Raw genomic sequence first — 12,753 nt, 5'->3', positions numbered from 1 at the left:
GTGCTTCGTTGGAGAGTTGGGTGGTCTCCTCGTGCTCACTCTTCCCCACTGGTCCCGGTTGCATTTAACGTCACTCTCCTTGGCAAAAACAACCTTGAGGCCTGAAATATGGCTGCAGAAGCCACCGCGTAGCTGTTGTCTTTTAGGGGTTCATGCTGTAGAGAGGAACAGATCCCAGTCTTGGAGCTTCACCCGTGGAGCAGGGAGCAGCAGTGGGGGGTTTTTAAGTAGTTCTGGGTGGAGGAGGGAAAAAGGGAGAAAGGAGATGGGGAGAGGGGAGAAACAGAGGTCAGCCCAAAAGGCAAAAGCAGTCTGTGTCTGAAGGAGCTCACAGGAGGAAACCTTGCTTCCATTGCCCCACAAAGGGCTCTGGTGGCTGCAGAGCCCAGCTTGGAGCAGTATCTGCAGGGGGATGGGGCAGTGAAGGGATCTGGTTAATGCACCCCTCCATCCGATTAGGCTGTCAGAAAACCAAGCCACTTTCATCACCGTCCGAGGAGAGACCCGCTCCCTGCTTAATGTGCTCGCCGTCCTGTCGTTGCCACTCCAGGGAGCGGGGCCACCGCCACCGCAGTGTGCAGCAGGCTGTGAGTTTAAAATCCTATTAGGCAGAGACTAACAGTTGCAAAAAGAAAGCAGGTATCCCCTAGTGGGGATTTAAAGATGTTTAGACATAATTGGATTTTCCAAGCAGATGTCATTATTGTTAAACCGTTGCCCACTTGATATGTTCAAGTTGTTGGCTGTAATTGCTAAAATTAGCAGGTCTGTATAGAGCAAAGGTCAGTCGGTTAATATTGTGATTCAGTATTTTATGAAGTAATTCCAAATGCTTTTATGTATGTTTTTGTTTTTGCAGCCTAAGCCCACATTAAAGTAGTTGTGGGGCCTGCTAATAAAATAATGACTCAGTCTCTCCGAGCCGGCTGCCGGCCGGGCTCGAGCCGCCTCCGCTGCGCGCTCCTCCTGCTGCTGCCAGGGCTGGGCGCCTGGGGCTGGGGCTGCCCTCGGGCAGGAGCCCTCCGAAGTGGCCCCGACCCGGTCCCTGCAAGCAGAGCTGATGCTTGAAACCAACCCCTTTCAGCCTGTGCTGGCTGAGAAAAGTTCTGCCACCAGAGCCTCTGGTCCTCGTGGTGGATCAGCTGTGCCTGCCGACCACCTTCAGTGAACGCCCCGAAGGACGTACTGCTGGCCTTGCAGGTTCCAAAACACAGCTTTTTTGCAGGAAAGGTGCATTTCTGGAAGAGCCTGTCCTGGGACAGGCAAGGGTTTACTTCCAAGGCCACGTTGAAAGGTTTGCAGAGGTTCATTTATTTTTGTAACACGGGCATAACCCATTTCCATGGATGGTCTGGGTACACCTGGCAGATTTCCTGCTATGGCAGGAATGCAGAACTTTGATAATGCAGTCTGACCTGCTTTCTTACCACCAGCCCTTTATGGCTCTCTTTTTTTCCCCCATTTTCTTTTTTTTTTTCTTTTTTTTTTTTAATCTCAAATCTTTTGCTTGCAGGAAGTGCTGAGAGGTGTTTTGTGGCCTGCAGTGCACAGGGAGATGTGGAAGAGGAGATCTGCAGGCCGTCCTGCACCCAACACTTACTGGGTGAGCACGCTTGGGTCTCTTCCTGACCCGTTTTTCTAACAGTGAGTTTTGGTGTGTGCAGCTGCCAGGGCTGCCACAGGAGCTCTGTGCTGCTGCAAGAGGTTATGGAAACGATCTGACCAAGGGATGAGAAAAGGAAGTGTTCACTCTTAGATGCTGCCTTACATACTGATACAAGGGAGGGAACTGATGAGCCAAGCAGGCCAGGTCTAAGATGTAGATCTGCGTATCTTGATCACAGATCAAGAAATCTTGATGGATGTGCACAAAAATATTCCATTAGTGGGTGAGATTGAAGCAAAGCTTCAGCCCTAGCAAGCTGAAAAGGTTGTGGAGCTGGGAATTCAACTCTGGTCCAGATTTCAAAACATGCTATTTTGATCAAAGACCATTTCAGTTTCCGATCCAAAATGTGCATTTTTTTTAAACCTTGAACTTCCTCCAAAGTAACGTAAGGTAAATTCAAATGGCCACCACACATGAACACAGTGTCCACATAGGGAATGTTGGTAGAAGTGTTTGTTTGCTCTGACCAAAACCATCATCTGCCTGCAGCAAACCCACAAATTCTTTGTGAACCCCAGTGTCCCAGTGCCTGCAGGGCTCCTTACAGCTTCCAGACCATGGAGGAGCAGTGGAGGCGGATCACCCCACTGGCTGTCCCTGCTCCCATCACTGCTGCCTTCCCTCTGTGAACCCACCGTGCCCTTAGGCTTCTTCTTGCTTCCCGGTGCTGTGCCCTTTTCTTATGGGAGAGGGACTCACGGGGACTTAACAGCCCTTGATATAACAAATGCAGTTTTGTTCTGTTTTTCCAAAGCTGAACATGGCATCAGTTTGCTAAGGAAGGCAATTTTTGCTATGTTTCTCTTTTCAAAAGTAAAAGATTTCGATTCAATCATGGCAGTATTCTGGCTAATTTAACTTAGCGTTGGGAGTCCTTTATGAATATCACTACCTCACAGTCCCCTTCAAAGCATGGGAGTCTGTTATTCCCATTTTACAGCAAAGGAAACAGATGCAAAGACCTGCCCAAACACAGGCAGCAATTGCAATCTGGATTACAGTGAAAATGTCCCTGAAAGCTAGTTCTGCTCTCCAGGGAAACATCAATGGGCAGGACAAGCTGGGAAACTCAAGGGGACGTAGCGTGGGACCAAAAATGAGAGGCGTGTAGGATTTTAAATGCCTAAGGTGATCTGGCCAAGCAAGAAACGAAGCTCAGTGGTTCATGTCAGCACAGGGGAGGGCGGAAACGTGGGGAGCGCGTTCCTCAGCTCAGTGGAGGATGAAAGCAGCATGCTGCCAGGCTGTGCAAGAAATGCATTGTGAGCTGGCTCTTGCAGCTGTGAGCAAGACAATGAGGATGGTAAAGTACCATCTAACTCCCCGCATCCAGCTTTGCACAAAGAAGTAGCTAAATTGAGCCCCCTGGAATCTGTTTGCTCGTGGTTTGAATTGAGCTGGCTTTGTCTGAACAACTCCAAGCAGAAAGGGACCATAGGTTGTCCCAGTCCAAGACCCAAATTCACCTTCTTGCTCGCTTTCAGCCTCTGAGCTACGCAGGGGTCTCCAGTCATAGTTTGCAGGGCATTCTCAAGGAACACATCATTTTCTTTTATGGTCTGTAAGGAACAACATTTTCTTCCTTCTCTTCCTCACTGAAGTCTTCCTTTGTTTTTTTCCTGTGGCAGTCCCTCTCTTCTGGACTCTGCCTGACCCACTGAGCCTCCCTCACTTCCTTGCCTGTGTACAAAATCTGTTGCCAGTGAGTACGGCCCTTGTGTGCCAATGCCCAAAGGCAGCACAGCCTTCGTTCAGCCTCAGGGCTGTGCATGAAGGTCAGACAAAAGCCTTTATTCTTCCAGCCAGCAGACTTCAACATTGGCAAAAGGGTCCGCTTCAAGGGGTGGGAAGAGGGCCTGTAGCCTGTTACAGAGCTCCCTTACCTGTTCACCAACCAGCCCATCTCTTCTTGCTCTGTTAGCTAACTTGGTCTCTTTGGCAAACCAGCAAGGTTCTTTTGTTTGTATTTACTGTACCTACTTAGTGAACAAGCAGTGTGTATCGCCTTACACTGGGTTAGTACAGCCCCCCTCCTTAGTTTAGCATAGCTTCTTATCTTTACCTGTCAAGTATTTGTTCCAGGCCATTGAGAAGCTGGCATCAGTTGTGTCATGAACTCAGCATTTATTAATACTGCTCACAGTAGATCCCATCCGCTGAGCAATGAGGGCATGTCCCACAGCTTGCAGCTGACGCATGTGCTGGGGGACGTTATAATTTGAGGTGGTCTCTTCCATTTATCATCACAGACCTCAAATGGCCGTCTTCTTCCACTTCTATTCTCTCCTGCCCGTTCTCAATGATTTTCCGGGTGGTGACCCTCTTGCCGTTGATCCCTTCAGTAGTGGTTAAGACTGACCTGAAACTGTGTGGCTCAGCCATGTCCTCAGCAAAGGAGAAGGTGGGCTGCTCGCTGGGGCTGAATGGATTAAATGGCATGAAGGACTGCATGAAGTCAGAAAACAAATGGGAGCAGCTTCCTCTTCCACTTGGACCGTGCTTGTTTTCATCACTGTTTCTGATGTTGTCAAATGGGTCCCAGAAAACATCGACAAAGGGACCCATCCCTCCAAAGAAATCCCTAAAGATCTCATTGGGGTCTTGGAATACATAAGTGGCGTCAAAGAAGCTGTTATGGCCCATCGAGGGACTTCTTGCTCTGTGGGATCTGTTCTCCTTAAAAGACCTGTCATAGAGCGACCGTTTCTGAGGGTCAGACAAAACCTCGTATGCCTCAGCAACAGCTTTGAATTTCTTTTCGGCTTCCTCCTTGTTGCTGGAATTCTTATCAGGATGCCATTTTAGTGCCAGCCTGCGGTAGGATTTCCTAATGTCATCCTGGGAGGCGTTTTTTTGCAGTCCAAGGACTTTGTAGTAGTCCACCATCTCAGAGGTGAGGTGAGGCTGTTTGGAAGTTGCCTGGTGCCTCTCTCCCACCAAGGATTTGAAGCCTGGGGGTGTCCAGCTTCCAGACACAACTGGACACCCACTGCCACTGTGTGCCTTGGGGACAGGTGGACACTAGGTTCACCCCTTGCTCTGCTCCGTCCTGTGGTGTTACAGGAGGCAAGTCCCATAAAAATAGCCTTTTTTTGAAGCCTGTTGTTCCCAAATTGTGGGATTATGACCTCAGAGGCGGCTCAGCCAACCACTGCTCGGCTGATCTGACTTCATTCTGGGGTGGAATGGGTTGTCACCGGCCTTGCATTTTCAAGCAGATGTCGTACACGTGTTGTAGTCGCCCCATGGGACTGTGGTATCACAGCTGTGGCGTAAGGCTCCATCAGCTCGGCTTCTGCCTGTACCTGCTCGAAGGTGGGATTCTCAGATACGCGCTGTGCTTTCGTGTGCCGTCCAGGGAAGCGCTGTGCAGTCAGGTCATCCTACATCTATAGGGTGTTATTGCCCTGTGGCAGCAGCCATAGGAAAGCTGTTTGCAGTTTGGCTTCCCACAGTTTAGGAAGAGTGTTGATAAGTTGGATAAGGCTCAGGGAAGACCCATAAAATGTAATTAAGGATTTGGAAAACATGCTCTGGAGTGATATATTCAGGGAATGTTTCTCGGTATTAAGAGGAAGTTCAACACTAGCTTCATCCTAGCCTCTAAGAACGTGAATGGGAACAAACAGTCAGTGGTACAGGGACCTTCAGGCTCTCAGACAAGGCAGTGACTGGGCAAGGTGGCACTAGCAAAGTCTAACTCTAAAAATGTTGCATGTCCTTCAGCGTGCAGGTAGTGAATCACTGGAACCCTCCTCATGTGGCCATTTTTAAACCTAGAGTGGACATTTTATCTAAAAGTCCTGATTAGATGACCATTGTGGTCTCTTCTGAATTTATAGCCAAATCTAACACTTCATGAAGAGCTTTAACTCCCTTGTTAGTACCTGAATAAATGCCCAGGGTGAAGTTCATTGACAACCTCAGCCTCTTTTCTGTGTGCTTTTTGTGTGGTTGGCCCCAGGTGCATACACATACGGCAGGGATGCCACATGAGCTCAGTACAGACAGGTTCAGCCTGAGGAGTTGAGCTTCGCCGATCCAGTCTGTGGCTATCCTGCATCTGTTTCTGTTCCCTGGATTTGCCATTCCTGTGGGAAATAACATATCTACGCAGGGAGTCGTTGCAGGAAGGAGGTCTCCGAGGAAGTGCCAGTAACAAGAACTCGGCTGCCTGTAACCCTGTCGTAAACACCTACTGGTGGCAGCACGTGTTGCAGATCACTGCCCTCATTTCCATCATCCAGCACTCGGGGAAGGAGTCGAGAGCTGGCCGTATGAAAGAGCATGTGTGCAGTGTACGAGCTGGCCGCTTGGCTTGAAATCTTCACCAAGGGGCTCATTCATTTGGGCTGGTGGTTTTTGTTTTTTTTTATGATTGTCTATTGGACTTGAGTGCGATTTGAGCTTGCCACCAAAAGGCGCAGCAGCTCCTAGCCACTGCCACCATGGTCCATTTGCAAATGCTTGGCAGACATTTCGAGAGCAATTGCAGTTCCTGCTGTCTGCTATCCAGAAGGGAAAATGGGACATGAGAGGCAGGTGGGAGGCCTGTTGGAGGGTCCCAGGCCAGTTAGCCGATGCAGGGAGCAGGGCTGTGCACAGAAGGGAGGAGGTGACTCTGCCTTGGGCTGTCTCCTTGCAAAGCATCTCCTCCCAGAGCTGCTTTTGATGATGAGTGCCCATCTCAGACTGGCTGGCGCACTGGATTATCTGTCTTGGATTTAGCGCATCCTACCCATCTGAAACATAAGGAATGGTTTTTCTCCTGTCATCCCAGAGCGGGGGACGCTCACTGCCTGTCTGTCTGCTCCCTGCAGCAGGCGTCAGACATTAGCAGCCATTCGACAGGGGCCACTGCTGTGAGCCAAAAGAGTTTGCAAGGAAGAGAGAAAGGGTGGAGGAGAGATGGGGAGAAAGGGAAATGAGAGAGACGTGCACGCTTCAAGTAACTAGACCCAAACTAGCCTGGCAGCCCCATCCCTAGAAACCAAGGCTTTGAAATGAGAAATGTTTTTCGTATCTTAAATCTCAAGTACAAACAATAAAAACCAGCCTAGACTGTGTTCTTTGAAGAGAAAGTACGAGTGACCTGAACAGTGGTTATCAGCAGCGTCATTAAGATAAACCCTTAACATGATTTAAAGCATCCGAAACTGAAGGCAGCACTTTCAGATACTAACAAAATGGTCTGACATTGGGGATGAAAATCAATAGTAATCTGATGTCACTAAAAATACTCAAAAGTGTCCCATGGCTGATGGAGGTGAGATTAGTGTAAATATTTGTATTCTAATCAGTGGCACGCGAGGGCTGGAGGCGGCCTTTCTGTCTATTTAATTAATGGAGTGGCTTTTTAAAAGGATCCTAATCATATGTGATTGTATCTGCTTATCAACATTTTTGCTAATTAGATGATATGGAGGCAGTCACTCTGCTAATTCCCTCATCCAAACAGCATATCCTGCACAGATAAAGTACAGTCTCTTTTTAATAAGAAACAATCATGAGACAGACTAACCTTAATGGTGCTTATTATCCGAGGATCTTTGGGATTTTCTCTTCTACCCACCCCCTCCTTCCTTTTCCTCCAGTCGCTGCTTCAGTATGCCAGATGGATGCGGATGTGGCGGTCCCTGTCCCCCCGTGCTCCAGGCACTGCCACGTCCCCCTCTTCCCTCCCAGCCAGGCGTCGGACTGGCGTCAGGCTGCAGGGGCAGGGGTGGTGAGCAGGTGGGGATGGGGAACAGAACAATGGGCACCCAGGGGCGAAACGCCCCAAGATTTTGGTACCTGGACCGCTAGTGACCCCACGTTTGTGGCCCCCATCACTGATCTTGCTCCTGACACCCTAAAATGTCCTGGTCCAGAAAGGAGAGAGTATCTCAGAGATGTGGATATTTTCCTCTATTATTGTTGTTGCTGTTATGGTTTCTCCTGTTTTAAAAGGGACTGGGGACGAAGGGAGGTCTCCCTGAGTATTTTCTTGCCAGCCCCGTTGATCCCATGACAAGGCTGGGTTTCTTTTATCTAAAACATGAGCCGGAGACATTTGTTCCAAGTCCTTTGGCTATCCAAACAAACACAGGTCGCACTTCGCCCTGCCAGTCGGGCTGTCATCGGCTGCCTGCCCCCAGGGCAGCTCCACTCACCCCCTGCCTGCTCCCAAAATCTGACGGGGATGGGTCAGGCTCACTGACCTCCTGGTGAGGGGACAGAGGGACCTTCTTGCCTTCAGGAGGAAGATTGGGACTGAAATTCTGTCACCTCAAAAGCATCTGGGTGCACTGGAGGAGAGAAGGAGGTAGGTGCCCGGTGTTTAGTCTGGGGAGGTTGTTTGCTTGCTGTTTTTGCAGCTGTGGGTGTTGGGCAGAAAAGGCTTAAATGGCGTGGATTCCTGCCTCTGCAGGCTGGAGGGAGGGACAGTGTGTCCTCAGTGCGGAGGCTGGCGGCAGGACAGGACAGGGGACGGCTCTGGGGAGAGACGCCTGGGAGAGACGCCTGGAGGCTGGCAGACGGAGCTGAAGGAGGACCCAGAGAACTGGGTTTGGATCCAGCTTTTCTGAGCCTTGAGGCTAAACCAAGGTTTGGGCAAGAGGACACAGCTTCTGGATGGCGGTAAGGGGCAGGAACCTCCCTAAAACTGCCATTTTTTGAGATAAGAAGCCAAAGAGGAGGCCTGATCCTACTTATTGGAGTCAAGGGGCCTGGCATGTTTTTGATGTTACATCATGCCCAGGGCAAGACCTTACTCCAGTCTTGGAAAGCACAAGCAGTGATGTAACTTGTCTCCACGGACTCTGATCCCAGCAGAATTCAGAGCACTTCAGTTTCATTGCCCAGGTCATCTCCATGTGTCATCTACAATATTCTCACCCAGGCGTGGCTCCGCTGAGGTTGAACTCAGCGGTAGGGTTGGCTGGTCCCTCTGCTATTCCTGCTCTTTGGCACGGTCCCGAACCTCCCTTCCTCTCTCTTCCACGCTCAGGAATTCATGCAATATTGACCGCCTTCCCGGAGCCAGTTCCCGTTGCCAGTTCCGTGGCTGAGGTCTACAGCTTGAAAAGAGGTGGGTCCTCTGGGCCAAGGGTTGCATCGCGAGCCGTTGAGTCCTGGGGCTTAACGAGGCACAGATAAGCAGCATGCTTATCAGGAGCCCGCCGCCGGGGTACCTGCTCCAGCCCCATCGTGAGCGAACATGTTTTACCACCCAGCTGCAGGGAGCTGGGAGCGTGCGCGCGGCTGGGCAGCGCGGCTCAGCCGGTGCGTGGTAACTCGTGAAGCCGCAGCGACTTTATCACTTCGCAACATCCATACATAGCCACAGCCTCGAGTCTTCTCAGGGGAAGAAAGGATGATGAGTTACTGTCCTGGGATTTTCGCTCTGTCTCCAGTCAGTGGGAAGTGGTATGCGGAGCATTCATTTAATAAACCAGAGGGGAAAAGCTGTAGATCAGCTTCTCATTATTTCAGTGCTGGCTCACGCCATCGCTTGGGTTTGTGCCTGACAGTTCAGTGTGTTATTTGAGGCCACTTGAGCATTCTGCAGAAATGATGCCACCCTCTTCTGAAAGTGTGGGGTTCGTCCAAGCAGGGAGGGCCTGCCTCCGTTAGTAGTTTTATTGGTGCCAATTCCATCTCAATTTTAGGTCTCAGTGTGCAAAGGAGGTGCCCACTTTGGAGATCGGTTCATGCTGAGAGCCACTGCTCCATCAGGAAACCTTCTGGAGATGGTTCTTCTGGTCTAGACCTCTGGAGTAAGGCAACTCTAGGTGGGTAAAACTGCACCTGTGGGGCTGGTTTGCAGGAGATGGCGGGGCCCCAAGTGGTGCAAGATTTAGTTGGTGATGTGCACATAGACCTGGTGCCCATCGTTAAGGAAAGCAGCCCCCTCTAGAAGATAGGAGATATTGTAGGGGATCATTGCAAGTGTTTGCCCCCTGATATTTGTTGATGTCTTATAACTGTGTCCAGGACCCCCTTCCTGGGCAATCAAGGTGGTGGGTAGGGGACCAGTTGGTTACCAGTGGCTTTACTGGGAGCAGGGAACAGGAGGAGACCCTACCATGAAGCTGTCAGGAGACAAGTTCTGGCCCTGCCTATGGGCTCCTCATAGACAGGGCTGTGGGGAACAGTGAAATTTCCACACTGCCTCAGCAAAGGTTTAGTCCAAGTTTATTGCCGAGATTAAAAGACTGGAGAATATAAATTGTAAATGTGATGACTTAAGAGCTCATAAATTCAGTATACAACCCCATTCCAGAGAGCTCGAGAGCAGTGCAGGCACGCTGCCTTGGGCTCACAAGTTCCTTGCTCCCAGTGCCCAAACCTATGTTCCCCTAAGAGCCCTTCTGCTCTGCCCTGGCTCCCAGGCCGGTGTGTGTGCACGTGTGCTTGTGAACACTCCTGCACGCTGCCCATCCTCTCTGTACACACTGGGGTTTTGCTGCCTACCTGCCACTGTGGCCGAGCTGCTGCTTCTTCAGGCACCAGTGGTGGTGCTGGAGCAGCATTTGCCCCGTCTGCGGTCAGGGAGCAAGCAGAGGTCTTGAAGATGATGTTGCATCCCCTGGTGATCACCTCTCTCTGGAGACCAGTTCGCATTTATCTGGGGCCCAAGTGTCCTTGCCTATTGCTTGCAAAGTAGCTCCATGGTCTCATCTATGTTCTCATGTGTGGGCAGTGTGAAATGGTCTCATGCGTGGAGTCTGTTGAAGCAGCCTTGCCTGTTTGTGCTGCCAGAGTGGGAAAGATGAAGGTTTCTACTAATCTGTAGGTCCTTCCACCAGCTTTCTGCATAGAGCTGGGTGACCCCTGCGAGCAGAGGGCTGAGGAGAGCTCTGGGGAGGAGTGGTGAACATGCCGGGCTGTTTCTGGGGTGAACTGTGATGAGGTTCCTACAGCTGGGTCATGGTTGTCACCGAGTTTGTCCCATACAGATTTCCTTGAATAACTTGCCTAGGTATAAACACCTTTGGCATCATATATTTTCCCCGCTTTTCCAAGAACAATGGCGAGTTAGAAACTGTCCTGCTTCTAGGTCCAGAGCATGCTTTTGGGCTGGGAGCCCTGTCTGGAGCTGAGGTGGGGATGCAGCACCCCATGCCAACCTACTGTCCTGCTGGAGCAGAGCTTGTGACCATGCTGTGAGCCAGAAGAGCCAGGCAGATCCTGGGGGCACACCAGAAGATGCCATGGGATGCCTTTCTACTCAGTCAAGCAGATCAAGCAGCCGGCACTCAGTAAGTGTGAGGGGACAAGCTTAGCACGTGGTTGCCGTAGACCTCGCGGTCCCCATCCTTGCACAAGCAGACCCTGACTGTAGTGGCATGTGTGGGTCGGTGTTGTGCACTCAGTTTTGGAGTACTGCTGGTGTGTGTTCATCTTGCAGACCCTCTCTTATCTTATAAGCAACCAGGAAGGGGGAGAGGTTATGTTTCTTAACTAATTTTTAATTGCTGTAAAAACTACACTCCTACCCTGGCTGAAGTCCACTTGGCAGTGCTTTGGTCTAAGACCTCCGCCTACTGCTTCCCTCCACCCAGACCCTTGAAAGTTTTGCAAATGTACCCAAAACATTTGCCACTCCTCAGCACCATGGTCCTGGTTTGTGTGACCCGCAACAACTGCCCTTTCCCAGACCTGGATTCTGAATGAGAGGAGGAGAGATAACACGTAACAGGCAAGAGCAGATGAAACAGAGATGAAGGAACAAGGGGGAGGAGGAATGCAGAGGTATGTGGCTGCGTGTGGTGCTGTGTTTATGCGCAAACAGGCAGGCTTATCGATACCCAGATGTAAGCCTCTGCACATGGTGGTGTCTCCCGAGACAACGGGTGCCCCTCGGATGCTGCAGCGTTATCAGGTTGCAGCAGGCGTTCTTGTCCCATTGGGATCGCAGCCCCCGAGCCCACATGAGGCTCTCAAAGCCTCTCCCCCCACTCCTAGGCAGGGAGGGCAAGAAGGGACGCAGGTGTCACCCACCAGGGCGTGGGAGCTGGCATTGTCCCTGCTCTTTGGTGGCGACAACAGCAGGGTGATGGAGACCTGGCCAGCTCTTGCCTGGCCTCTCTGAGCACCTGCCTGGTTAAACATGGGGCAGATGATGCAGAATGGGCCAAAGTGGTCATTTCACCCCATGAATTGGGCTGGACCTGGGCTGTGGCACGTGCGGGACACAGCACTGGCAGCCAGGGGCCCCCTCTCTTTCATTTTCTCCTGTGTTTTTAAGGAAGGCTCCAAGAGAAAAAACAAACAAAAAAAAAGGCATTTTAAAAACCTTCTTCCTACCTCCACTTCCCAGCACCACAACGCAATGACCACTAATCTTAACGTGGCTCATAACTGCAAATAGCTCTGGAACTAATTAATTTGACGGTGCCGCAGCTGCCTGCCTCTTTCACCAAAATCAATTAAGGGAGCGCACGTTTCCCCTTCTCCTCCCTCCCCGCTCGGTTTTGCAGAGGGGAGATGGGGCAGCGGGGACCGGCGCCGCTTTCCCAGGGCTCCTGAGGGGTGGGAGCACAGCAAAGGGGGATTAGCGAAGTGGAGGGAGAGACGCCGCTTCTGCAAACAGGAGCGGGGATGCTCCCCAGGGGCAGGCGGCGGTGGGAAAGCTTGATTGCCACATGCAGCCACGCAGCACCGTGCTCCTCCCTCCCTCCGTCCTTGTTCCCCAAAGACCCCCCATGAATTGTTATTGCCTGACGGTGCAGGGGGGGAGATTGGCCTTTGGGGTGCTTTCTTTATTTATTTGCGTGGGTCATGAGCCCCCTCCAGAAGGGGCTGCGAGGGAGAGGCGGGTGGGAATTTTGGTGCCGTTTCCTTGCGAAGTGATGGAGAGGTGTTGCTTAAAAAGGAGTCGGTGAGGAATTCGGGGAGGTGAATTTTGTGTTTTGTGGGAGACAGCAATAGGAATCAGAGAGGGTCTAAGGAGGTTTTGGAGGCTCCTGGCCTTGGAGGTGTGAAGCTGAGGCCGGGGACCAGAGCTGGTGGGGCTGTGGCTGCCCTGGGCTGGGGGCACAGTGTGAGGCTCTGTACCAGCACTACAATGCTTACCCCAAAAAGCAGTAGGGACAGGATCC

The 12,753-nt window shown here is 51.2% G+C and overlaps 2 protein-coding genes across 2 annotated transcripts in view; one reads left to right on the top strand and one right to left on the bottom strand.

Moving 5' to 3' along the window:
• Window positions 1-12,753, top strand: part of LOC310880091 (uncharacterized protein) — a 155,981-nt gene that overhangs the window by 102,076 nt on the left and 41,152 nt on the right. Inside the window, exons 24-26 of the mRNA XM_083795398.1 lie at window positions 1,514-1,603; window positions 7,758-9,441; window positions 10,710-10,911. The gene's annotated coding sequence lies outside the window, so the exon portion shown is untranslated. The remainder of the gene's footprint in view (window positions 1-1,513; window positions 1,604-7,757; window positions 9,442-10,709; window positions 10,912-12,753) is intronic.
• DNAJB8 (DnaJ heat shock protein family (Hsp40) member B8) lies at window positions 1,532-5,140 on the bottom strand. The gene has a single exon (XM_083795397.1). The coding sequence runs from the start codon at window positions 4,553-4,555 to the stop codon at window positions 3,881-3,883; it is 675 nt and encodes a 224-aa protein (XP_083651523.1). The 5' UTR covers window positions 4,556-5,140; the 3' UTR covers window positions 1,532-3,880.

The sequence above is a fragment of the Anser anser genome (genome assembly GCF_964211835.1).
Source record: "Anser anser genome assembly, chromosome: 12".
NCBI lineage: Eukaryota > Metazoa > Chordata > Aves > Anseriformes > Anatidae > Anser > Anser anser.
Note: the sequence above shows the minus strand (reverse complement) of the source record. Positions and strands in the feature narration are given on the sequence as shown.